Source organism: Myotis daubentonii, chromosome 18 (assembly GCF_963259705.1).
Source record: "Myotis daubentonii chromosome 18, mMyoDau2.1, whole genome shotgun sequence".
Lineage (NCBI taxonomy): Eukaryota > Metazoa > Chordata > Mammalia > Chiroptera > Vespertilionidae > Myotis > Myotis daubentonii.
Genome location: NC_081857.1, coordinates 29,092,463 through 29,118,024, shown reverse-complemented (window position 1 = coordinate 29,118,024; position 25,562 = coordinate 29,092,463). Strand labels below are relative to the sequence as shown.

The 25,562-nt window shown below is 55.5% G+C and overlaps 3 protein-coding genes across 9 annotated transcripts; 2 read left to right on the top strand and 1 right to left on the bottom strand.

Moving 5' to 3' along the window:
• The first annotated feature begins 7,167 nt into the window (after positions 1 to 7,167).
• On the top strand, positions 7,168 to 13,343 carry EFNA1 (ephrin A1). Of its 2 annotated transcripts, XM_059674379.1 has the most exons (5): positions 7,168 to 7,399; positions 10,861 to 11,156; positions 12,104 to 12,169; positions 12,324 to 12,374; positions 12,534 to 13,343. In XM_059674379.1, exons 1-5 carry the CDS (start codon positions 7,308 to 7,310, stop codon positions 12,644 to 12,646), a joined length of 618 nt encoding a protein of 205 aa, XP_059530362.1. In that variant the 5' UTR covers positions 7,168 to 7,307; the 3' UTR covers positions 12,647 to 13,343. The 2 variants fall into 2 exon arrangements, with proteins under 2 accessions (XP_059530362.1, XP_059530363.1); XM_059674380.1 differs by lacking the exon at positions 12,324 to 12,374.
• Positions 13,344 to 14,100: 757 nt separating this feature from the next.
• SLC50A1 (solute carrier family 50 member 1) lies at positions 14,101 to 16,396 on the top strand. Of its 6 annotated transcripts, none has more exons than XM_059674378.1 (6): positions 14,101 to 14,252; positions 14,540 to 14,617; positions 14,722 to 14,845; positions 15,412 to 15,573; positions 15,823 to 15,942; positions 16,009 to 16,396. In XM_059674378.1, exons 2-6 carry the CDS (start codon positions 14,556 to 14,558, stop codon positions 16,123 to 16,125), a joined length of 585 nt encoding a protein of 194 aa, XP_059530361.1. In that variant the 5' UTR covers positions 14,101 to 14,252; positions 14,540 to 14,555; the 3' UTR covers positions 16,126 to 16,396. The 6 variants fall into 6 exon arrangements, with proteins under 6 accessions (XP_059530361.1, XP_059530357.1, XP_059530356.1 ...); XM_059674374.1 differs by having other exon boundaries at positions 14,124 to 14,271; positions 16,024 to 16,396; XM_059674373.1 differs by having other exon boundaries at positions 14,124 to 14,271.
• Positions 16,397 to 16,832: 436 nt separating this feature from the next.
• DPM3 (dolichyl-phosphate mannosyltransferase subunit 3, regulatory) lies at positions 16,833 to 17,434 on the bottom strand. The gene is made up of 2 exons (XM_059674383.1): positions 17,346 to 17,434; positions 16,833 to 17,183 (listed from the first exon to the last, which is right to left on the bottom strand). The coding sequence occupies exons 1-2, from the start codon at positions 17,371 to 17,373 to the stop codon at positions 16,906 to 16,908; spliced, it is 306 nt and encodes a 101-aa protein (XP_059530366.1). The 5' UTR covers positions 17,374 to 17,434; the 3' UTR covers positions 16,833 to 16,905.
• Between the last annotated feature and the right edge of the window lie 8,128 nt (positions 17,435 to 25,562).

The following is a 25,562-nucleotide window of genomic DNA, read 5'->3' as shown; positions in this document are numbered from 1 at the left end:
TTTCCTTACCAGGTTAAAAAAAAAACACAACAGCCTTGCCTGGCGGGTGTGGCTCGGTGGTTGTGTGTTGACCTATGGACCCAGGAGGTCACTGTTCCATTCCCAGTCAGGGCACATGCCCGGGTTGCGGGCTCCATCCCCCGTGGGGGGCGTGCAGGAGGCAGCCGATCCGAGATTCTCTCTCATCATTGATGTTTCTCTCCCTCTCCCTTCCTCTCTCTGAAATCAACTTTTTAAAAAACATATTTAAAAGAGCCTTAGGAGACCTTGTGCTCCCACCCCTCCTTTCTGCACTCCATTCGCCAGAGAGGCTGACAGGCAGCGCTGGGTCTCTGAAAACACGTTGAGCCGCTGTCCCACGTCCAGAATGCTTTGCTAGGGGCCAGGGGAAATAAAACCTTGTTTCAACTGCTGGCAGTTGGGTATTCTGCTACTCGCAGCCAAAATCATCACAATTTGATACAATGACCAAAATGACACGCTGCATTTCTCCTTCCCAGGTCTGTTCCTCCATTTCCTGTCTGTAAGGGCCACTTCTGCCCACCAGGCCTTCCACACCCTTCCCTCCTCTGGCCCCGGGCTCAGGTCCCATCCAACTCTGTTCCATGCCTCCTGCGCTCGCCCCGCCTCTGCCACTCCTGCTTCAGGCCCTCCTCCCTCCCACCAGAGCGCCTGCAGCTCAGGCCCAAAGTCCTCCACCTCCGAGCTCCCTCCTCTGCCCACACGCTGCTACCCACAGTGCTTTTTCTAAAATACAAATCTGACTGTGCTTCTTACTTAAGCATCTATGGCAGTGATGGCGAACCTACGACACGCGTGTCAGAGGCGACACGCGAACTCATTTTTTTGGTTGATTTTTCTTTCTTTTTTTTTTTTTTCTTAAATATATTTTATTGATTTTTTACAGAGAGGAAGGGAGAGAGATAGAGAGTTAGAAACATCAATGAGAGAGAAACATCGATTAGCTGCCTCCTGCACATCTCCTACTGGGGATGTGCCCGCAACCCAGGTACATGCCCTTGACCGGAATCGAACCTGGGACCTTTCAGTCCACAGGCCGACGCTCTATCCACTGAGCCAAACCGGTTTCGGCTGGTTGATTTTTCTTTGTGAAATGGCATTTAAACATATAAAATAAATATCAAAAATATAAGGCTTTGTTTTACTATGGTTGCAAATATCAAAAACTTTCTATATGTGACACGGCACCAGAGTTAAGTTAGGGTTTTTCAAAATGCTGACACGCCGAGCTCAATAGGTTCGCCATCACTGCTCTGTGGGCTACAGATTAATACTCAAATCCTGTGCGTGGCATTCAAGGCCCTTAGCAACATGGCCCCAAACCACCTTCTGCTCTCATCTGCTGCCACGCCTCCCCCGGGCCTATTCTGTGATTTTAGCTCCTTCGGCGTAGTCACTGCACAGACTCTCACCCTCTACCTTTGTTCTCTGTTCCCTCACCCTTGAATGTGAATGCCTCCTTATCCTCGACACTCATGTCAAATATTTCCTCTTCTGCGAAGCCCTCCTCACTACCAATAAACATCCCTTCCTCCATGAGCCCACAGCCTGCTGTTCCACCTACACCACTATTACGATTCTTATCTTATATTCTAATTATATATTTGCCAGTAAACTAGATTCCTTTAGGGCAAGGATAAATTTCAGAGTCCCCAGTGCCTCCCAGTACAGTGTTTAACATGAGCAATTAATTTTATTTATTTCATTTTTTTAGAGAGAGAGAGAGAGGAAGGGAGAGGGATAGAGAGATAGAAACACCGATGAGAGAGAAACATCATTGATCGGCTGCCTCCTGCAAGCCCCTTTCTGGGGATTGAGCCCAAAACCCAGGCATGTGCCCTGACCGGAGTGGAACTTTGATCTCTGGGTTCCTGGGTTGACGCTCAACCACTGGGCCACACCAACCGGGCAATCAGTCAATTTTTCGGTGGAAGAGGCAGCAGTACACAACACCCTCTGGGACACAGTCTCATCCTCCTTACCACGGCCCCTCCCTTCTCCCTCCCACTTGCCATCCTGTCCAAACTCCTCTTCCCGGCCATGGACTCCCAGGGGAAGAATCCCACCCTCTTCCATGGAATCATGAGTTGCATGTGTGTGAGCGGGAACAGATCCACTAGGTTCTGCTCACTTTGGCCCTCAGTAAAAGAGCTGGACGAGTTAGTAGCCAAAAGAATCTGGCTTTAGCTTGGCAACATCTTTAGCAAAGCACTCTCCCACATTGTGAAATTCTCCAAGATCTAGAAAAGCTGATGCCCAGATTTCATCTGAAACATAAGCTCCAGGACAGCTGGGATCTCTCCTCTTGTCCTCCACTAAGCCCCCCGCCCCAATCCGGAGTCCAGTCCAGATTGCGTGCTCCATAAACACTTGTTGAGTGAAAGTCACCCTCAGCTTTGTTCCTAGGTTCTAAGAACCAGTCACTCACTTGTTCAGCAACTGAAGATAGCTGAGTGTGCGTGCGGATGCATGTACTTATATCTACCCTGCCGCATTCCAATGGCAAACTCTGAAACAGGCACTGGAACGTTATGCTGCCATTAAAAATATTGTTTAGCCCGGCCTGCGTGGCTCAATGGTTGAGCACCGGCCTATGAACCAGGAGGTCACTGGTTCAATTCCCGGTCAGGGCACATGCCCAGGTTACTGGCTCCATCCCCAGTGGAGAGCATGCAGGAGGCAGCCAATCAATGATTCTCTCTCATCATTGATGTTTCTATCTCTCTTTCCTCCTCCCTTCCTCTCTGAAATCAATAAAAATATTTTTAAATATTGTTTGTAAATATATATAAATTGTTTTTTATAATATATTTTTATTGATTTCAGAGAGGAAGGGAGAAGGAAAGAGAGAAACATCAATGATGAGAGAGAATCATTGATTGGCTGCCTCCTGCACATCCCCCACTGGGGATCGAGCCCGAAACCCGGGCATGTACCCCGACCAGGAATCGAACCTGGGACCCTTCAGTCCACAGGCCGACGCTCTGTCCACTGAGCCAAGCTGGCCAGGGCTACAACTGTATGTAAATTGTTCATAGCCAAGGGGTCCAATTGGTTGGACTGTCATCCCATACACAATAGGTTTGGGGTTTGATCCTCGACTGGGCACCTATGGAAGGCAACTGATCAATGGTTCTCTCTCACATCAATGTTTCTCTCTCCCTTCCTCTCTCTCTAAAAATCACTAAAAACGTATCCTCAGGCAAGGATTTAAAAGAAAATTACTAAAAACAATGTTGTTTACAAAGAGTTTGCAACATGAAAAATGTCTTCTGTCATAAAGTTAAAGGAGAGAAAAAAAAGTACAGGAAGGAAATGTGTGATATTTATCACACTATGTAAAAGCAAGCAACCCCCACCCCACCCCCAAAGCTCACAAGCAAAAAGCTGGCTGGAAAGGGATGATGTTAACAGTGGCTGGTGGCTCCTCCTCCCCTTTATTCTCCTGTTCTCTCTCTCTCTCTCTCTCTCTCTCTCTCTCTTTTGTTTGTTAATCCTCACCCAAAGATATTTTTTCCATTGATTTTTAGACAGAGTGGGAGGGGGAAACAGAGAGAAACATCAATGTGAGAGAGACACATCGATAGACTGCCTCCCCAACTCGCCCCACCTGCTGTGACTTTGACCAGAATTGAACCTGGGACCCTTCAGTCCAAGGGCCAAAGCTCCAACCACTGAGCCAAACCAGCTAGGGCTCCTGTTCTCTCTTTTCCAACTTTACACACATCCTATATAATAAAAGGCTAATATGCAAATTGTCCCCTCCACCCGAGGTTGGACCAGGTGGCAGGCTGGCCAGCCAACCTCTCAGCACCACACCCCACCCCAGCCCTCAGTCCCGCCCTGCGAGATAGGCCTGACGGGGCAGGCCGGCCGGACCCCACCCGTGCCCGATTCCTGCACAGGCCTCTAGTTATTAATAAAGTGGGAAATATACACACTTAACTAATAAAGTGGGAAACATATACTTTATATTTTTCAAAATGACATTGAGGGAATGGCACAGGCCTCCCACCCCTACCCCACTGTCTAAAGATACCCTCAGGGCTGGGCCAGGTTGGCAGGCGCCCCAGGACCCTGTGGCCCTGCCACCCCAACCACAGGGTGCTCAGTAAAGGAGTAGCAATCCAGTAGCTCTGCCAGTTCCAGACTGGAAATGGCGCCTGCCGGCGGGCAGTGCCCCCAGAGGTGGACAGTATGTCCCTCCGGAGGTCGGGCCTCCTGCAAGACACTCAGAGGGTTAATCCTGTCTCCGAAATTCACAGGGAGGCCCAGGAGGGGAATTTCCCAGACAGGCAGACAGACAGACACCTCAGACCGCTCCGCCACTAAGCACAGATGTTTGCCTGGGGTGGTGAGAGCCTTCACAAGCGCACCGGCTTGCGGTGAGAGGTAGCCCAAAGCCAGAGACGAGACCCGCCTGGGCAGGCTGGGGGCTGCGGAGGGGGAGGGAACCGGGTGGGTTGGTCTTCAGGCCGAGTCTCTGGGCAGCTCCCTGTTGTCTGTCTGGGTCCCGCAGTGCCTGCACCTCCCCTCTGCGTCCAGCAGGCGGCGCAGCGGCTCCGGAGTGTGGATCTGCAGTCTGCGCTCTGACGCTTCCAGCCAAGTTTGCTGTGTAAATAGTGGTTTGTCTCTGTCCCCTACGGGTCCGGAGGCTCCCCAAGGGCAGGAATGTTATCTTGTCGCCGCCTTACCTTCGTGGCTAATTACAACACCCGGCCCCTAATGGGTGCCCCATTAGGTCTGAAACACGACCCCCAAACACAAAGATATATGCATAGGAGAGTAATGAGAGCAAAGCCTGCAGTGAGAACGCTGGGGAAAGCGCCAGGCCGGGGAAGGAGGCTCCGTGTTCCGTTCGTGCTTCCAGCCCCCCCCCACCCCACACACACACACACCTTTTTTCCACCGAGACGCCGGCAGGGCGGGGAGCCGCCGTGGCCCCGCCGGGTTGGGCGGAGCGAGCCTGAACCTGCCCGACCTAGCAGCGCAGCCGAGGGACCCGACGCGTTCCCGCCCTGCAGTCCCATCAATCAGAGAAAAGGGGGAATGTGCCCCAAACCATCTCCTCCAGGGGGCAACCCTGGGCTACCCTCTCTGTGGAGCTGCCATCACCCCTCCGCTCCCCTCCTGAACCCCTCTCCGTGTCTTTTCAGAGCAGGAAGTGGGTAGAAGTACCTTAACTAAACAGTGAAGTCACCCACTCAACAGACAATTATTGACCAGCTACTAGTGTGCCCAGTGCTGTGCCAGGCGTGGGCAGCGCAGCAGGGCACCAAACGCCCTGCCCTCGTGGCGCTTCGATTCCGTGGGACACAGACGGGATAATCTCTCGTTGGGCACGTGGGAGGCCGACACCCAGGTGACCTCCCAGGTGAGTAAAAAGCGCGTGAGGCGCCGCCCTGGAGATGGTCGGCGGGTAGACTTCGGCCCCGGCTGGAGGGGCGGGCTTCGGGTCGGTAAAACCCCGGGCTGGACACGTCTCCTGGGGCAGGAGCGAGCCAGGGGGTGGAGGCGGGGGAGGGGCAGAAGGCGCGCAAAGCTAGGTCTCTAGACCTTAGTAGGCAATGGGTAAATATTTACGGTCCGCCCGGCACGTCCGACCTCATGCACTTGCGCCCCGAGGGGGGGGCGGGGCGGGGAGCCAGCCGGGGCCCTCCTCCGCCCCAGGCCCCTCCCCACGGGGTCAGTGCAGGTCTAGCCTTGGCGTCCGGGCCCTGAGTAATTACAGGGGCTGTCGCCAGCCCTGGCCGTAAAAGAGAAGGATGAAACGGCTTGGGAACCGGGGAAGCGGGGCCCGCGCCGGCCGGGGGGGAAGGGGAGGCCCGGAGCCTGCGGCTTCCCGCGCCGCGCAGCTGCGTGGAGGGCTGGCCAGGGTGCGCGCACACTCACTCCGACACCTACCGGGGGCGCGCGCACCCGCCGCCGGGCGCACAGCCTTCGGCCCTTCCCGGCAGACACGCCAGCCCCATCCAGCACCTGCGCGGCCGCTCCTCCCCGCGAGCTGGGCGGCAGGCTCCCCTCCATACGACACAGACCCTTGCGAGGAGCGACCCCCCACACACACACTCCCCGCAGCACCAGCGAATTCCAGTGGGTTTGTTTACGGGGCGCGGGGAGGGGGCCGAGCTGGGTTCTGGAGCCTGATGATTCGGAGACCCAACTGCCCAGCCCCGGGACCCACGTAAACACTCCTGCCCCCTACCCTACCCCACACACCCTGCTGGCCTGTGCACTTTGCCTTCCTCTTCGTACAGCATTAGCAAACACACGTCCAAGTTTCACACGCTCCCCCACCCCAGACGCAGCTGTGACGGATTCAAATGCCTTCACCCTCGCACACCGTCACAGGGATCTGACATGCCAGATGCACATGTGTGGTTAGGCGCTCTTCATGCTCAGATTCTCACCGTCCACATTCAGAGCCCATTCCATGGTGTACACGTGTGTTCACACACGCACACGCACACGCACACGCCAAAGGGCGCACTAGAAGCAGAAGCAGACCCTATCGCGGGCCCAGGATGTGCCTCCCCCTCTCACAGGCACAGAGGTGCGCCCTAACCCCCGGCCACACACGTTACACACTTGTTCACTCAGGGTCACACTTGATTCCCGGCATCTAGGCGATGACACAATCTCCCGAACAAAGCCAACATTGACAAACCCAACAAAAACAAACAGCCGCGTATTTGAGGAGGGGCAGCTGAGCGCAGCCCGGCCCTGGGGGGTGGCGGGGAGAGTGTGGGAACGCGGGGAGCCGGGGAGGGGCAGCTCGGGAACCGTGCGGGACCTGTCAACCACCTGGCGCCCGGCAAGACCCGCGCGCTGCGCGCAAAAGCCGGGTCTCGCCCCCGCGTGTTCGCAGAGCTGCCGGTTCCCTCTCCCGCACGCGGCTCTGCGGGGGGGGGGGGGACACAGACCCACCGCCCCGAACAGGCCCAGAAAGCGGCTCACAGACCCGCAAGTGAGCGCACACGCAGCTCGTGGCGGATCGGCCCGGGCGCAGTCGCGCGCTCGGCTCCCCTCGCCGGCGCTCCCCTCCTCCACCTCCCCAGTCCCCAGGCCCCAGGGCAGCAGCGCGCCGGGCGGGGCGGGGGGCGGGGCGGGGTGTCGGGCGGCGCTGGCCCAAAAGGCGGAGTCCGGAGGCGCTGGAGCCAAATCGGTGAGCCCAGTGCCGACTGCGAAATCTGAGTGCTGAGCCGACTGCGCCGGAGAGAAAGCCAGCGGGAGCCCGGACCCTGACGAGCCCCTCGCCCCCGCCCGGCCTGGACGGGCCCCGCGATATGGAGTTCCTCTGGGCCCCGCTCCTGGGTCTCTGCTACAGTCTGGCCGCTGCCGACCGCCACACCGTCTTCTGGAACAGTTCAAACCCCAAGTAAGCCCGAGTCTCCGGCCCACAGGGCGTCCGGTGGCACTGCCCCTGCACCCAGGCTGACCCCAGGCTAACTGTTCCAGCCAGCCCCTGACTGGAGTCCTGGGGTGGCGACCAGAGGCGGGAGGGATTCCTTAAATGTGTTTGCCCTCACTTCTCCCCCGGACCTGGGAGGAGGCCACCCAGGGTAGGAACCTGCCCGTGTCTGCTTCCTATTTCTATTTCTGTCCCTCCTCTCCTTCCCGGTGGCACCTCTCCTCCGAAGCGAGGCACCCATGCTGAACTGACCATGCCTCCCGCCCGGACCAACCACCCTCCCTGGCCACCAGGGCCCTTGTTGCCGTCCCCCCACCACCAAAGCCTGTACCCCTCTCCTTGTCTGTCACTTGGGCATCTGCCCACACTGACAGGTACCTGGCATGACACCAAGAGGAAGCCGAATGCTCGCTGTAATCCTAGAAGGACCTCTCAGGAGGGCCGGGGCTGCGCCATTAAGGTTCATTCTGTACTTAAGGTGATAGTGGGAAGTTCCCCACCAAGGGCTCTTTAGAGATGACAGGAGTGAGGCACGCGCTGTGGGTGAGCAGGCGAAGGTAGTCATCTGTTTATGAGGTTCACGTAGTAAAACTAAAGAGATGGGGGAGGAGGTCATGGGAAAAGCTCAGACAGCATGGAAGGGGTTAAAAGGTTACCCAGGGCTCCGGGCAGGGAGGAGTTAATTCCTCCTGGGCAGTTTTAGGGCCCCGAGGCAAATGGTCCTGGACTGAAGAAGCTCCGTGGGACCCTTTGTTCTCGCCCTTGAGTTTTCTGAAGTTATGGGAACAATATCTGTGGAGAAACAGGAGGGGAGGGGTAGGGAGAAGCATGGCGAGGAGGGCTGAACAGCTTGGGGTCAGGAAAAACACTACACTCAGCTGGCCCCCCCCGCCCCAGCCCTAGTGCGCCTGCCCCCCCCCAACCCCCCTAATGAAGACATTGTGCCAGCCTCCTCCGGCCCTGCCGCAGTACTGCTGGGTGAGAGGGTCTGTGCCGGTGGCATGCTGGGTGAGAACAGCTAGCCCCAACCCCAGAGGGCAGTCCCCTCTTGCCCATGATTTAAAAGGGGCAGCCCAGTCAGCCCTCCCCCACCCCACTCCTTGCTGTCTGCTCTTTGCTTTCTTGACCAAATCTTGTCCTAGTGGGAGAGAGCAAAGTCCCTGTTTATGCCCATGCCAGGTGTTGGCTGAAGGAGGAGGAGGGGACAGGAAGCTGTGAGTAGGGAGGGGGTGACCCTGGCCTTTTCCGTTCCCAAGCTCCCAGGTTTCCTCTCTTTCAGGAAGGAGCCTCTTCCTTGCCCCTTTCCCCGCCTTCCCTGACGCCACTGCCCCCCTTTCCCAGATGGGAAGCAAGAGTCAAAAGGGTCCTAAGTGGAGCAGATTGTACCCCAGGAAGGGGGTGACGGGTGCCCCCACCAAGCAGAGTTCTGCCCTGTTCATCTGGCCACATGCACCCCGACCATACCCAGGACTAAAGAGAAGCCAGCCCAGATTGGAGTCCGCAGGCAGCCAAGCTAGGCCCAGCTGAGGGCCGAGGATGAGGTGGCAAGGAGCTAGGCGGGTGTGAGGCTGGCACAGTGACTCAGGGCAGCGAGCATCCATCGGCCCTGGGATCTTGGAGGGGGCAGCGTGGGAAGGGTGGTGCAACTGCGAGCTGGGCACGGGCCTCCTTGGTGCTGGAGGGACAAGTACCCTGCCCATTCAGACCTGCCAGCCCCCTTTGCCTGGGGGCAAGTGCCCAGGGCCAGTGGACACTGTGCCATCCTGGGGTCCACATTTGACAAGGTAAATTTTCACGGACTCCCGTGAATGCCAGGGAGGGTGGCAGAGGTGGATGAGGAATGAGTCAGTGCCCTTCACTGGAATGGGGGAAGGATGCCAGGCCGAGCTGAAATACCTGTTCTGAAATGGCTTCTATGTTTATCTCTCCAGAGAGGAATTTTAAAAGCCTCTCTCTGCTTCTCTCTCTCTCTCTCCCAGCCTCTCTCACTCTCCTTCTCCTCCCCAGGGTGGGGGAGGGGCCCTGGTCAGCCTAGCTTGAGAACTGACACGCCACCCTCAAGGCCAGGCCTCTTAGGGGTCATGCTGACTGGGCAGTGGGTGCCCACCTCCAAGGCCTTGGCCTAATTCCCGACACTCCTCCCACCGCCCGTGCCCAGGGCTTTGGTTTGTAGCAAGTTGGCAGCCAAGCCTGCTGAGTCTCTAGCTGACAGTGCTCAGGGGAATTCAGAGAAGCTGACCAGCTTGGAGAGGGAGGTGAGGAGGCACTTTTCCCCCTTGCAGGACCCCACCCAGACTGGAGCCAGGTGTCTGGAGCTGGGGGGAGGGACTGGTGGGCAGTCAGGCTGGAGCCTGTGAGCCTGTAGGGAATGGGCTGGGGGAGGGGAGCTGGCTCCACCTTGGGAGGCGAGGTAACCTCAGATGCGAGAACGCCCGCCGTTTCTGGGGCTCACCTCACAGCTGGTTGTGTGGCTTTTGCGGAGAGAGGGGCAATGGTGTTGTGGGTGCTTGGAGAAAAGTGGACAAGGAGACCTGAGCATCATGTTAAGTAGCTCAAAGGAGAGATTTGAGGGGAATGAATGAATGGATGAAAGTGATTTAACTTCAAGGATTCAGGCATTATCTGTGGGCCTGGGTGTATGGGAGGTTTGGGGGGACATGGAGCTGAGAGATGTGAGATATGCAATGGGTGAGGGCGGGAAATGAAGGGAGTAAGAGAAATGAGACATAAGGGTGTTGGGGCCCGTGTAGCCTGGTAAAGAGGAAGGGCTGCTTGGACCCTGAGGATGGAATGGGCCGGAAGGGTCTCAGACTGGGTCCAGTAGCATTTAAAGGCACACCTGGTAGAATAAATTTGGGGAGCCCTAACCAGTTTGGCTCTGTGGATAGAGCGTCGGCCTGCGGACTCAAGGGTCCCAGGTTCAATTCCGGCCAAGGGCACGTACTTTGGCTGCGGGCACATCCCCAATAGGGGGTGTGCAGGAGGCAGCTGATCGGTGTTTCTCTCTCATCGATGTTTCTAACTCTCTATCCTTCTCCCTCCTCTCTGTAATATATATTTTTTAAAAAAGAATACATTTGGGGAAATATTTACGGGTAGAAGAGAATGCTGAGTGAGCTAAGGAAATATTTAGAAGCCCACCCTTGGGTAAATATCAGGGGGGAATGGGAAGGGCCTTGTTGCCTAAAAGACACTAAGTGGATGCTACTTATTGGGTTATAGGACACAAGGATGGTGGAGGGGTGTTTGGAAATGGTGGAAAGATACTTGAGAGATCGAGATCGGTAAATACTGGGAGTTGAGATTGTCAGAACATCTGCGCGGGGGTCCGTGTGAAAGTGAGGGGGTCGTGTGAACATGTGGAGACTCCAGGCTCCGGTCTGGCTCCTGAGTGACTGCTGGCTTCCTTCCCCTCCGCGCATGCCCAGGTTCCGCAGTGAGGACTACACTGTACACGTGCAGCTGAATGACTACCTGGACATCATCTGTCCCCATTATGAGGATGACTCTGTGGCAGCCAGTGCCATGGAGCAGTATACACTATACCTGGTGGAGCTCGAGCAGTACCAGCTGTGCCAACCCCAATCCAAGGAACAGGTCCGCTGGCAGTGCAACCACCCCAGTGCCAGGCATGGCCCAGAGAAACTGTCGGAGAAGTTCCTGCGCTTCACACCCTTTACCCTGGGCAAGGAGTTCAAAGAGGGACACAGCTACTATTACATCTGTGAGTGCCTGGGAGGCATGCACGGAGGTGCCCGTACCGGGGGACGCAGCTGGCATGATGCAGATGCCCGGGGACCTGCTTGGTGGGGAGTCAAGCCGCAGAGGGCCTCTCCAATCCTGGACTCTGTTTTTGTTCACTCACGTTACAAATGTGGAGTGAGCTTCTACTGAGCTTGGCACTCTGGTCACAAAGATAAACACTACAGGGTCCCTGTCCTCAAAGCTGGGAAGAGACACAGGGTAACAGGCCGTTAGAGCAGTATGCTACGGGAGACATGGACACGGGGGCCCTGGAGGGATGACCTGGTACTTCCAGGTCAGGGGGGCTCAGAGAAGGCCTCCTGGTTTCCCAGAGCTTTGGACAAGCAGAGGACTTGGCCACACATGAGGGGACACGTGCAAAGGGAACATGACATCTTCAGGGAACTCCGTGTGGCTGGAGTAGGAGGAACACTTTCAAGAGGGGAAATACGAGCTTGGCGAGATGGACAGGGCCAATCACGGGGACCTAAGGAGAGCTAAGGAGTTTATCCTGAGGGCACTGGGAGATTTTAAGAGTGGTAAGGTCAGCTTTGTGTAGAATGCATGCAGGCCTTACTCTTCCAGTGGTGCCTAGGCCGGGGGCGTACAAAATGCCCGTGTAAGGGGAATATACCGTGCAGGCCTCGCCCGGCTTCCAGCTGGGCGGAGTGAAGGACGGATGGACTGTGGCGAGGGGACAGTGGCCATGTTCTTTTCACCGCCACCTCCAAAGCCAAGGGTTATTCCAAAGAAAGGAGGCTGGGCAGAACATGGGGCAGAAAGTGGGCAAAACCTAAGGAAGGTAAGAATCAAAGCTTAGAGGGAGGAGAGGGATTCAAATGAGCAGGGACTGAGAAAGGAGGGCCAGAGAGGCATTTGCACTTGTTTCCTTCCCCTTCCTTAATCCTGTGCGGGTTTATCTTGCAGCCAAACCCATCCACCACGCAGAAGACCGGTGCTTGAGGTTGAAGGTGACTGTCGACGGCAAAACCAGTGAGTGTCAGGGTCCTGTGAACCTCCCTCCATCCCCGTTCTGGCCCTGATGACCTGGGGTGGTGGGAGTTCACTGCCCGGCCTGCCCAGCCCAGCACGCCCACTCCTCTCTCCCTGGTGCAGTACCTGATCTATGGCCACCTCTGTGTTCTAGCTCACAGTCCTCAGGCCCATGACAACCCACAGGAAAAGAGAATTGCAGCCGGTAGGTACCTGGGGCGAACAAGGGGGTCTGCTTGAGGAGGTTGGGTGCAGGAGGTAGCTCCTTTGCTAGGCAGGGACTGGGGGAAACCTTGCTGGGCCGAGGGCTGGTGCCAGAAAGTGGGACTGCTCACCTGAGGACCTCTGCCCTCCCCGCTCGCAGATGACCCAGAGGTGCAGGTTCTACACAGCATCGGTCACAGCGCTGCCCCCCGCCTCTTCCCGTTTGCCTGGGCTGTGCTGCTCCTGCCCTTCCTGCTGCTGCAAACCCTGTGACGTCGGATGCCACATCTCGCCTAAGGACTGGAACAGGGCCGAGAAGGCCGGGGCAGGCACCCCTCGCCGATCCTGGGGCACCTCCCCAAGCCCCAGTGCTGGGAACCACTCCCGCCACAAGCACAAGCTGCCACCCAGCAGCCTCAGAACGGGTCAGTATTAAGGGTTTCAACCCACGGGAGGTCGGCAAGCCTGGTATTGCCATCCCTGCCTCCACCTCAGAAGGACGGACAAAGCCGGACAGTTCTTCCCCTGCCATTCCGGCCCTTAAACCAAAACACAAAACTATGGACGCTTAAGAAACGCGCGCGGTGGGAGCTGAACTGGAAGGGATCTGGGGTCATGTGGGAGGACACTGAACTTGGCAAAGACGCCCCTTCCACAAAGAGCCAGGATGCCAGGATGGACTGAAGGAAAAGCAGGAGCTTCCCGCCCGGGAGCCGGCTGGAGAGGCAGAACGCTCCGGCGGCCCCAGCCTCTGCCATGTGCGGAGCTGCTGCGGAGAGATCTGCAGCCAGCCCTGCACCCTCTACCCTGGGGCAGCACCCCCAAAGCGGTGCCAGCAGGGGGCTGTGCCCACCTCTTCCTGGAGTGTAGCTGTGAGGGCAGGGCCCAGATGTACAGAATTTGTATATAAATATGTTGTTTGTACTGGAATTTTTTTATATTTGTGTCAAAATAAAGATGTGTCAGTCTTTTTGGACTTGCTTTTCTGCCCCTCCATACTAACTGGTATAACCCTCGAGTCCCTGCTATGGAGATACCAGTAGCCATGGGTTTGAATTTGCTTCCCTCTCTAGAAAGAGTACATACCCCTCACCAAAGTGGGGTACTCCTCCCCAGGGTTGTGGGGGACGGGGGTTCCCCACACCGCCTCTCGAGTTCCAGGCTGGCCCCGCTCTGGAGTTCCTCCTGGCAGACCTCTGCCCACCCCCACCTTGCAGCGCGGGCTGTGGGCTGTGCACGCCAGGCAGGTCCTCCTGCAGCGGGTGAGTCCGGGCAGCCTCGGGACGGAGACTTGTGGGAACCTAGGGGAGGGGGGTCCCCCAGCTGCAGGTCAGGGTCAACATGATACGGGTTCCAGTGGACCCGCCAGGTTGGTGGTGTGGCCGAGGGAGAGGGCACCTGCCAGAACCGGCGATCCCCGCAACCCCTGTCCTTTAGGGCGGAGACTGGGAAGAGGCTCCAGCAAACGGGAAGCCGCCCAAGCCCGGGGCCGCCGAGGTTCCGATCTGGAGCTCTGGGTGGAAGCGGGCTGGTCCGGTTGGGTCCAGCCAGCTTCTGAGGTCACCACGCGGGCCCGCGGGAGAGCGGAGGCTGGGGTCCGGGTGACCAAGGGGTGCGCGGAGCCGCGGGCCGACCGAGACCCGGAGGGCGACGTCAGGACCGGGAACCTCGCGGGCGGCCAGGGGGCGGGGCCTGAGTTCCCGCCCCGCGTCGGAGGCCGGGTTCCGGCTCAGTTTCCGGGGGACGCGCAGGGGCGGGCCCCACGTCGGAGCCCGGCGCCCAGAGGCCTGCCCTCCGCGCTCCGGAGCGGATCGGCGAGGGATGGAGGCGGGCGCCGCGGACGCGCTGCTCTCCGGGGTGTGCGTGGTCTTCACCCTCGGCATGTTCTCCACGGGCCTGTGAGCGCGCGGCCGGGCCGGGCAGGGCAGGACCAGGACCGGGAAAGGAGCGAGAGGGGCCGGAGCCGTGGCTCAGCCCCGGGCTGGGTCCGGAACCCGGGGTCCCAGTGGCATCGGGTCGAGGGGCGGGGGTACCCGGGCGAGGCAGGTCATTGACTCCAAGGCCAGGGAGCGGAGGGCGGAAGCGGGGTCCGCCGTGGTCGGGGGAGGATGCAGGCTCTGGGGCTCTGCCTTCCCCTCTCACACCTCCTTCGGGGCACCGTTACAGCTCGGACCTCAGGCACATGTGGATGACCCGGAGAGTGGACAGCGTCCAGTTCCTGCCCTTTCTCACCACGGATGTCAAGTGAGAGGGGTGACGGCTGCGGCGGGAAAGACTGTCTGGGGGGGCGCGCCCTGGAAGAGCCCACAGTCAACCCCTCGGCGAATGTCCCTCCCTCCATCCTGCAGCAACCTGAGCTGGCTGGGCTACGGGACCCTGAAGGGAGATGGCACCCTGATCGTGGTCAACACCGTGGGCGCTGTGCTGCAGACCCTGTATATCTCGGTGTACCTGCACTACTGCCCTCGGAAGGTAGAGGCCCGCCCTGCACCCCCTCCCTGGGCTGCCCTGCCGCGCTGGCAGGACAGTGCTTCCTGGAAGACTTAACAAGCTGGCACTGCCACCTTTTCCTAGAAGGCCTCCCCCCGCACACACACACACACCCATGCAGCCCTCCTTCCTCCATGGAGCCGGCCCTTATTCGGGCAAGGCTGGTAGCTCTGCCTGCCCGGACGGTGCCTTGCTGCTCAACACACTGAGGGAAAGGGCTTTTGTCTCCCTTAGTTCCTTCAGAACCAGGGCCAGTGGCTGAGAATGAGATGACGAGCTGCTTCCCCATTCAGTCACACAAGCACGTATTAAGCTCCTCTCGTGTATACCAAACGCACAGAAAAGACCTTTCCCTCCCCTAGAGATCTCCAGTGTGGTGGGTGGCTCAGGCCACTGGGGGGGAAAAGGCCGTGACAAGTGCAACCCTGGAGGCCCAGACCAGGGCTGGCTCCCCGACTGGAGCAGGGAGAGGCAGGAGGAATTCATTCCGGTGGGGGCTCAGGAGGCTCCTGGCACACGGAGAAGCCAGGCTGTTCTCTCCCCTGCAGGGTGCTGAGCTCCTGCAGACGGCGGCCCTGCTGGGGGTCCTGCTCTTGGGTTTTGGTTACTTTTGGCTCCTGGTGCCCAACATCGAGGCCAGGCTTCAGCAGCTGGGCCTCTTCTGCAGCGTCTTCACCATCAGCATGTACCTCTCACCACTGACCGACCTGGTGAGTGGGAGTGGGCGTGTCCATGGAGGTGGGGAGATAAGAAGGGTCAGGCCCCCATAGCAGAGGCTGTAGGAAGATTCCAGGCCGGAGGAGACGGGGCAATCGAGGCGGGCGAGTGGGAGGCAGGAGGGGAAGGTCGGGCAGCAGAAGGCCGGGGAGGCTATCTGCCCTATGTTCTGAGGAAATGACTAGGCCCGGTGGGAGCTTAATGTGTATCTGGAGAGGAGTGTCTTTCATCCTTCCCCACAGGCCAGAGTTATTCAGACCAAATCAACCCAACGTCTCTCTTTCTCACTGACCATTGCCACCCTCCTCTCCTCTGCCTCCTGGACCCTCTATGGGTTTCGACTCAGCGATCCCTACATCATGGTAAGCAGCGCAGGGAGGGGGTGGCAGGTGTGCACGGTGGGAAATCAACTCCTCTCCTCATGGCAGCCCCTGCGATTTCAGGTGCCCAACGTCCCAGGAATCCTCACTAGCGTCATTCGCCTCTGGCTTTTCTGGAAGTACCCTCAGGAGCAAGACAGGAACTATCAGCTCCTACAGACCTGAGGCAGCTCACCTGACCACAGGACACCTGTTGCCAAAGAGGTTCAAACCAGCCTGTTTCAACCGTTCCTGCTGACCAGCTGCACGGTGCCAGGGGTTATGGGAAAAGAGACAACTTTGAGAATCTGGGGACCAAAGAAAGAGCTTGACTTAGAAGAGTGGGTGGGACCTGGGAGATGAAGCACTTATTTTTTAGAGATTATATTTTTTAATTTTGGGGTTGGGGTGAAATCTTTAGAGTGTGCCTTAAAATAAACTGTGCCCTTTCCCTGTCCATCAAGGCTCATTCTCTATGCGGTGATTCTCAACCTGCCGGGTTTGGTGAAGGGTGGAGGTGCGCTGTCTGGCTGAGTTATTCCTGGGCTGGGAGGCTTAGCTCAGAAAAGGGAACTAAAAGAACCAGAGCATGTGTGAGGGGAAAGGTAAAAATAAATAAAAGGACCAGAGCCACCTAGAAAACACTAGGAAGGCCTTAAAAAGGACAGAGCGTGGATGTTATGAAGAAGAATGTAGGTTAGGCTTCAAGAAGCACTTCCTGACGGGGTTAAAAGGCCGGGAAAAGTGAAACATTTCCGTCCTGAGGTCTTGAGAAGGGGTCTCTGCCTCCTTTGGAGCAAAAAGGAGGGACCCCGGCAGAATGCAAAGGTAAACGCTTGGCTGCCTCCCGCTGGTACACACAACCCCCAGTCCCCATCCTCCATACTGAACAGTTAGAAAGTGAACTTCTCTTTAATGGGGGGTGGGAGGGAGCGGCTGTCGGGTGTAAAAGGGGTGGGAGGAGTGTCAGAAGCGCATCCCCCTGCGGGACAGGTCGGCTCTGGCCTCCTGGATCTGGCTCTGCAGCTCGCGGGCGGCGTCCTCGCAGTCGTGAAAAGTGGCCACGCGATAGCCCACAGTGGCCAGGGCATAGCAGCCGGCGGACACCAGCAAGTAGGCGGGCAGTGGCCACAGGACCTCCCGGCAGGAAGAAGGCAAATCCAGGCACCCCAAGGTCAGGGCCGCCCAGGCGGAGCCCAAGAGCGCCAGTGCCCAAAGCCACTGTGCTAACTTCGTCATGGTCGCTGCGGGAAGAGCAAGCAGAGCTCGACATCTTTCCACCTCGCGACCCCCGCTTCATCTGAGACCCATCTGTCCTTCTCCCTCAGCAGGCCCCTCCATCTCACGTCCCCGAGGGCCGCTCCACCCTCCTCGCCCTCTCCATTCAGCCCGCAACCTACACGTACCTCTCTGCAGGGCTCTTCCCGGTTCCATGCGGGTCTGACGTCAGCGTGCGGAGCCCCGCCCCCGATCGCGCGCCGCCTTTGCGCTGCCTTCTGGGAGTTGTAGTCCTCGTGGCGGCGCCTGGAAGGCTCGTGGCCAAGGTCCTTCCGGCCTCTGAGTTAAAGCTGGTTGCTCCGGAGACTGCAGCTTGGGTCCCGAGGGCTTCGGTGCTGCTTCTCTCCCTAGGGCCCCGCTCCAAGCTGGCGTGGGCCTTGCAGAAAGCCTGGGGCCACTGTACGCCTGAAATCTGTATAATTTTATTAACCAGTGTCACCCCAATAAATTCAATAAAAAGGAAAAAAGAAAGAAAGCCTGAGGCCACCCTTAAACCTTGCAGTATCATTCATGAGCTTCACCTATACATACAAATTCCATTCGTTCGTTCATTCATTCGAACGTTTCTTGAGCGCCATGATAAACTTTGGAGAAATAGAGAAATTAAGACATATGGCCCCTCCTGGGGTGGAAGGGGCAGTTAAGGAGAAGTCAGGAAAAACGGATGCACTGACAAGTAATCATGATGCTTTGAGATAGGTGCTAGAACAAAGGTTGTCTTTTTTTTTTTTTAGAGAGAGAGAGAGATCGATTTTTTCATTCCACTTATGTATGCATTCAGTGGTTGCTTCCAGTATGTGCCCTGATCAGAGATGAACCCACACCTTGGCGTATGGGGACCATGCTCTAACCAACTGAGCTACCAGGCCAGGGCAAGGTTGTCATATTTTTAAAAAGAAACGCAGGGGAGAAACCAGTATAGCTTGGAGCCAGGGGAAGAAGGGTCCAGGAAGGCGTCTTTAAGAGGAAAAAGTGTGGGACAGAGGAATTATGGGAGAAGGTGTATACATCTTTCAGAGAGTATGGGGGATGAATTCCTAATAGGGATATGGAAAACCAAGTAAAAGAAAAGGTCAGGCAATTATCAACTTTAGGGAAAATAAAGAGCTATAAAAGGAAGGAAAGAGAATTAATACAAGGCCTTCTTGATAAAAAGCAGTAGGAACAGAACTGTGTGTTGGACAGAGTTAGGTCTACTGCTGCTGCAAGAAAGCACACACACCAGAAGAACTATGTGGACCAACGCATCAAAGGGAAAAACAGGGTCATTACGCAGGATATGGTAAAGGTGGAGCTTAAGTAATATGTAAGCAAGGCAGCGTTTTGATAGGTTCAAGGTAAGCACAGCTATAACTGAGGGAATCAACAGCAAGCCTGGGCTGAGGGTCCACTTGGAAACTACAAAATTAAGATAATTAATTTTAGCTAATTATGTAATAGATAACTGCTTAATTAAGATACATCTACTGTTGTGTCTAAAACCCCATTACCTGAAGCCTTGCATCTAGGTTGGAATTCAAGGCTGCTTCTTTATGTCAAAGTATTCCACGTGGCTCAGACCTCCAGGCAAATGAGAATGGACGTTCCATTCTCACTGATCCAAGCAGCGAAGCTTGTGACTACGATTTTAGAGAAGGAGTTTCTCAGCCCCTTGTCCTTCATATCAATGAATAAAAGCAGGTTTAGTACAAACACTACATAACTCAGCTGTGAAGAATATCTTCACAGCTCAATACTGTAAACACTGAGTATTGGTTTAACTAAAATTTGGAATATATTTTAATTGAGAGGGAACATTAGGAGAGTCAGGATTAGAGAGAACTATATGCTCATCTTCCATCGCAGACAGTATATTGATTATATTAAAATATAAAGAAGAAATACTAATAGAAGCATGTTATTTAGAAATAGAGAGGCAAGTGCCACATGGAGCAGCCAGTAGACCTGCGAGTGGCTTATGGTGGAGTGTGGACGGGGGTGGGAGAGGGGGCGGGGATGCCATTTTTCATGAAATGCCTTGTAGAACTTGTTGGCTTCTTAAACTATGCACGTTTTTTGTTAAATTAAGCATGACGACAGAATAAAAACATTTTTTAAACCTGCTATATGAATTTCAACCGCACCCCACTCCAGCCCCTTCCCCATTCCGTGCCGCCCCCATCCCAAATCCTACTCCTTCCTCACTCAAGACCTCACTGATCACAATGACTTTCAGTGCAGGTCAAGGGCTAGGCATCAACTTTGCAGATCCAGAAATTCTATTTTATTCACCCACAGTAGACCTGGCTGTGAATGTTTGCTACTCCCCCCATAAAATTTTTTGGGGAAACACAATGAGAAGGGGCTACAACACATAAAGACAGGTAATAAATTATAACGCTGTAATAATAATCAGCGGAAGAATAAGCATTCATCGAGGGGTCAGGCTTAATGTTCACAACGCGCTGCCGTAGATGCTTTCATGTCCCCATTCCGAGTGAGGGAGCCAGAACAGAGAGACCGTAAAAGGTAGTAACTTGCCTGAGGTTATGCGCACAGTGAGCAGCAGGGTGTTTCATCAGCTCACAGCTACGTGCTTAGTAATTCACCCTCCTGGGTTATGGCCCAGGGACAGGCAGATAGGGATCATCGCAGCGGCTGATGGTCACTGATGGATCGCTCTGTGCCAGGCACTGGAATGAGCACTCTGGGTGCATTATCTCCTTCCATCTCCACAGCTGTGGCATGAAGTAGGCGTTAGGATTGTCTGCATTTCGCAAATGAGGGACTGAGGCACAGCCCAAGGAAACCGACTTCAGAGCCTGCGAAGTTTCCACCACAGTGAAGTCCCTTCCTCCCAAGATCAATGGAACAGAATAAAAAGTGAAAAAATAGATCAAGCATACACCGCTTTATCAGATGACAGATATGACATCGCAGGTACGTGAGGGAAGATGAATCGCTTAAAAACCATTTGCAATTAGCTTACCATTTGAAACAGTAAATTAAGTTAGAATTCAACCTCACACCTTATACCAAAATTAATTCCCAGTGCGTTAAAAAAATAATAATGTGAAAAGTGAAACCCTGTATCTGTCACAAGAAAATGTGGAGACATACTTCTCTCATGTTTAGCTCAAGCAGCCTTCCTGGGTTTTGACTGTGGTGTAGGATTGGTCACCATCTTTCTCCTCTGAGCACCCATTACCTCTCTTGTATAGATGTTGAGCAATAGGGATGTGTGTGTGTGTGCCTTTTTAAATATATATTTTTATTGATTTCAGAGACGAAAGGAGAGGGAGAGACAGAGAGAGATTATGGATCGGCTGCCTTCTGCATGCCCCACACTGGGGATGGAGCCCACAACCCAGGCATGTGCCCTGACTGGGAATCAAACTGTGACCTCCTTGTTCATAGGTCTACGCTCAACCACTGAGCCAGGCCAGCCGGGCAAGCTGTAGGTTTTTTCTTTCCCTGCTTGGTCTACCCAAGACCATTGTATCTCCAGGAACAAGCACAGTGTGGGAAACCCAGCGAGCCCTCCATCATTATAAGATGAGGGACAGAGGGAAAGACAGGTTAGCATTTGATGGTCTCCAGGGAAACTGACCCAGCTCTCCTGGTCCCAGGAAATATATCTACTCCAGAAACTACCATCTGCCAGACACGTGGTCTTTGGCCTTGGATAGCACTGCACAAAAGCCAGCCGATCCTGATGGCCTTCCTGTCCATCCTTTTGCAGACCATCACCCTCCACTGCCTCGGCAGACACAATACATGTGGTAGTTACAGTATGAGAGGTGGTACAGCTTGGGGGTTAACATTTGGGGCTTTTAGAGCCCAGTTGTCAGAGCTTGTGTCCGGGCTCTTTCCTTTACTTAGCTATGTGATCTTGGGCAAGTAACTTACCTTCTCTAAGCCTCCGTTTCTCAGCTGTACAATGGAATCAGTAATGAATTGATCCTCCCTCATGGGGTTGCTCTAAGATGAAAGGAGATAATGCAGGGAGGGTACCTAAACCAACTGGTGGCATTTGGAAAGCACATAGTGGGTGTCAGTTACTTGTTGTTGTTGTGAATAGCTGTCAGTAGTTACAGGTCAGGGCTGAGGACTCACCTTAGCCCCCGGCCTCCCTCCCATCATTCCCAAACCATCTTCCGAGCCAAGTTGCTTCTGCAGACGGAGAAGCTATTTGTTGGGCTTTTCTGTTCTTGCAAGCTTTGCTTTCAGAGGGAGACAACTTCCTTCAGTCTAAAGTGCCTGGACGATGGGAACGTGCAAGATCACACACAACAGAGGAAGGGACTGCCTGGGGGAGGCTTCTTGGAGGCCCTCACACTGGAGTTAGATGGAAAGGTGAGTAAGAGGGGTTCAGGTGGGGGCAGGAGGCATGTGACGCCAAGAGAAAGTCTGAACAAAGGTACAGAGGCTGGGAATCCATGGTGAATAATCCTCTGTGGCTGCTTCTGGGACAAAGACAATTCCTGGGGGAGTGGCAGGAGAAGAGGCGGGAAAAGTGGCCAGGCGATGAAAGACCCCTTAAAAGGACTGTGCTGGCCCAACCGGTGTGGCTCAGTGGTTGAGCACTGACCTATGAACCAGGAGGTGACGGTTCTATTCCTGGTCAGGGAACATGGCTGGGTTGTGGGCTCGATCCCCAGTGCAGGGCATGCAGGAGGCAGCCTCCCAGTGATTCTCTCTCCCTGTCCATTCCTTTCTGAAATCAATAAAACTATTTTTTTAAAAAAAGCATTTTGTTGGGGGGAAGGGCTGGTCCCTCAGGTCAGCGGCTTCACACCTTAGAGGAGTGGCTGACCCCCACATGTGCCTGTGTGCATCGATGTCAGGCAGTAGAGCATTCTGTGTGCCCACAGGTGCCAAGGTGACTACTGGTTCTTGGCAAAGCTTCCAAGGGGTCAGGCTGTGTTGGCTCCATCCCTGGCCTTAGGGCACCCACAGTTCCACTGGGGAGACAGGGAGAACACACAGACAATCAACAAGAACACGCACAAAGTTACAGCAGGCTTTAGGAGGACGCGGTAGATCAGAGATCCTGCCGGATTGGAGAAGGGGCTGGTGAGTCAGGGTTTCCTAGACAAGGTAAGCCAGAGGCCTCGGGACAGAAAGATGGCCCAAGGGAAGAGGAACTAGGCACAGCCGGCAGCTGAGAGGAACTTTTGGATGACTCTGGTGAGTCAGCAATTTGGAATTGAGGCAGGATGGATGCTGAGTTTCAGCAAAGAGCTCAGAGTGTGACAGTGGTGTGTTGCTAATGGGGTTCTTGTTGCTTCTTTTAACAAATACGTATCGAGCACCTACCAGACATCAAGCAGTGTTCTACTGACCAAAGCAGACAAATTCCCTGCTTTCCATGAAGTGGTGGGAGACAGGCAAGAAACAATCAAATAGCCCAGCCCGCAGGCCAGCGTGACTCAGTTGTTGAGCTTGGACCTATGAACCAGGAGGTCACGGTTTGATTTCCGGTCAGGGCACAGGCCTGGATTGTGTGCTTGATCCCCAGGAGGCAGCCGATCCATGATTCTCTCTCATCATTGATGTTTCTGTCTCTCTCTCCCTCTCTCTTCCTCTCTGAAATCAATAAAATATATTTTTAAAAAGAAACAATCAAATACATAGTTACTATAAAAAGAAACGAGAAGTATTATGAAGAAAAATATAGCCAGTTTAAGGATTTAATAGGGTGACAGAGTGTACGATGTTACATAGCACAGTCCAAAGGCCCCACTGAGAAGGAGACATTTGCAAGAAAATCTGAATGAAGTGAAGGAGGGAGAAGTGTTGCAGTTCAAGTCCAAAGGCGTCTGCTGCAGAATTCCCTCCTGCTCTGGGGAGGTCAGGCTTTTGTTCAATGTAGGCCTTCAATGGACTCCGTAAGGCCCAGTCGCATGGTGCAGGGCCATTTGCTCTGCTCACTAAAGAACATCCTCACAGAAACATCCAGAATAATATTTGACCAAATATCTGGGCACCATGGCCCAGCCAAGTTGAGACATAAAATTAACCATCACATGGAATATGAAGAGCAGTGAGATTGATGAGAGCATTGAAATTGAGAATATCTGTAAAGCACCAAGTACATTGACTGACAAGTGGTAAATGTTCAATTAAAGGTGTCGTTGTCATCACACAGGGAAAAACAACATTTGTCGCCTGGCTGGCGTGGCTCAGCTGGTTGAGCTCTGTCCCCTGCACCAAGAGGTTGCAGGTTCAATGCCCAGTCAGGTCACATACAAGAAACAACCAATGAATGCACGAATGAGTGGAACAACGAATTGATGTCTCTGTCTCTCTCTAAAAGTCAATCAATAAAAATTTTTAAAAATAAAATGAAGTGTATCTGGAGCCTCAGTAGTTGAAGGGAGCTGGACCTCTCTGGATCTTTGGGGGCCTGTATCCAGGGAGCCGCTGCTGAGAACTGGGGGCCCGGGTAGGAGAGTTGGAAGGAAGGGTGCCAGCCTCCCCTTCGCCCACATCCCAGGCGGGGCAGGGAAAGCTCTCCATACGGCCACAGGGCGGCCTGCAGCAGGTGATGGGGTGCCTAATTCCAGTGCCAAGAGGGGCTCTCTCCCTGCCTCCACAGGAACCCAGCCGAACAGCATTACAGAGCAGCCTCTGTTTGGCGTCTTGCTGTCTGCTGTCTGCTGTCCGGTGGTACTCGGGGCCTTGGCCCTGCCCCAGGAACTTCCAGTCTGCTGAACTGGAGCAATGAAAGTGCCACCAACCTCCTGCATAAGGGGCTGGGCCGTTGTTCGTTTAGGAGGCAGCTCTGTGGTGACCCTAAGTCAAGAAGGACTGTGCACAGGGCAGGCCAGCCTGGAGCTCCCGGGGGCAGGGCCTCCAGCTTCCCACAGTGCCCAGGCCTGCTGGGCTCACAATGAACGGCAATGCTCGCTTGTGACGGCGCCTTTCCCCTTTGTGTGTCTCTGTGTCTCTCAGCATCTCTGTCTCTAACAGTCTCTGGCTCCCTTGTTTCCCAACACCCTTCCCAACCTCCCGGGGCAGAGCCGGGGACGGGAGGAGGGCAGTGGGAACGAGGCTGCGTCCTGTTCTCACCACGGACAATAAGGGCCGGAAAGGGCTGGCCTGAGTCTTAGCGCCACTACTCGGCCCTGACCCTCTAGCGTGCCCTGCATGCCAGGGGTGCCCTCACGCCAGTGCCAGTCCCAGGGGAGCCCAGCCTCTGTGGGTTGGGAGCCTGCTTGCCCTGTCCCGCATTCACACTGCCTTCTTGGTGATGGTATCCCTCCTGTGGCAAGGAGCGCCCGATTGGGCCAGTCTCCCCATTCACCCCCCCACACACACACCCTGTATTATTTACTCCTGTTTCCAGGAGCAGGCGCGGGTGTCGGGGCCACATGTGAGGGAGCAGGAGGCAGGAGGAAACATCTGGCTTCCCTCTGCCCTCCAGGGGCGGGACCACCGCCCCTCTCTCTCCCAGGCCTGCAGCCTCAGGGGGGAGCAGAGTCCCGGGAGTCCAGGGCCAAGAGGTTAGCACCTTTGCCCTTCTCACCTGCCAGTCCAGAAGCCGGGAGGCCTCCCGCCCCCTTACTTAATGATGGTGATAGGTGGCTAGGATACCCTTGCCAGGGTTAATTGGTAGGTCAGGTACAGGCAGCCTGCAACTAGGACACCAGAGACGGCTGGGTGGAGGGCTGCGGTTGGCGCCACCCTGCCTTGTAAATGCCTTCCCCGAGGAAGGGGTTATTATTTCTGGGCCACCTGCTGTCCCTGGTGCCTACGCAGCGGGTGCCCTGGCACCTGCTCTCCAGCCCCACCCTCCTCCCCTAGCCTGGCCCCTCCCAAGCTCTCATCTTGGGAGGCAAGGTGCCCTCAGGCGGCCAGATACTCCCAGCCGTGTCTATGCTCACCTGGCCTGGCACCTGGCCCTCTGCCCACTGCTCCCACCCCAGGGCCGGACAAAATCAGTGTTTGACAGAGTGAGACCCAGACGCAGCCCAGCCACCTCGTAGGTGCAGGGCCCATACTGCAACCCCCAACCATCGGCAGGTAAGCTGCAGCCTAGAGCCGCCATCCCCTCAGGAGGCTCGCATCTCCATTGAGCTCTCTGCCTTGGCTTCCAGCCTCGGGGAGCAAGGACTTGATCCCGGCTTCAGCCCTCCCGAGTGAGCTAGCCTTTTGGGTCCTCCAGGAAGGTTGGCTTCCACGGGAGGCCCAGCCCTGGGGTGGGCTCGCCAGGGAAGATTGCAGATTGCAGCTCGTCTCCGGGAGACGTGAGCTCACGGCGCCCTCTGCAGGAATTCTGGGTAAACTGCATAGCACTCCCTCAACCCAGGGACTGGAGAAGGGTCTGGGCCTCTAATTGGAGGAGGGAGGTTGGGGGTGGG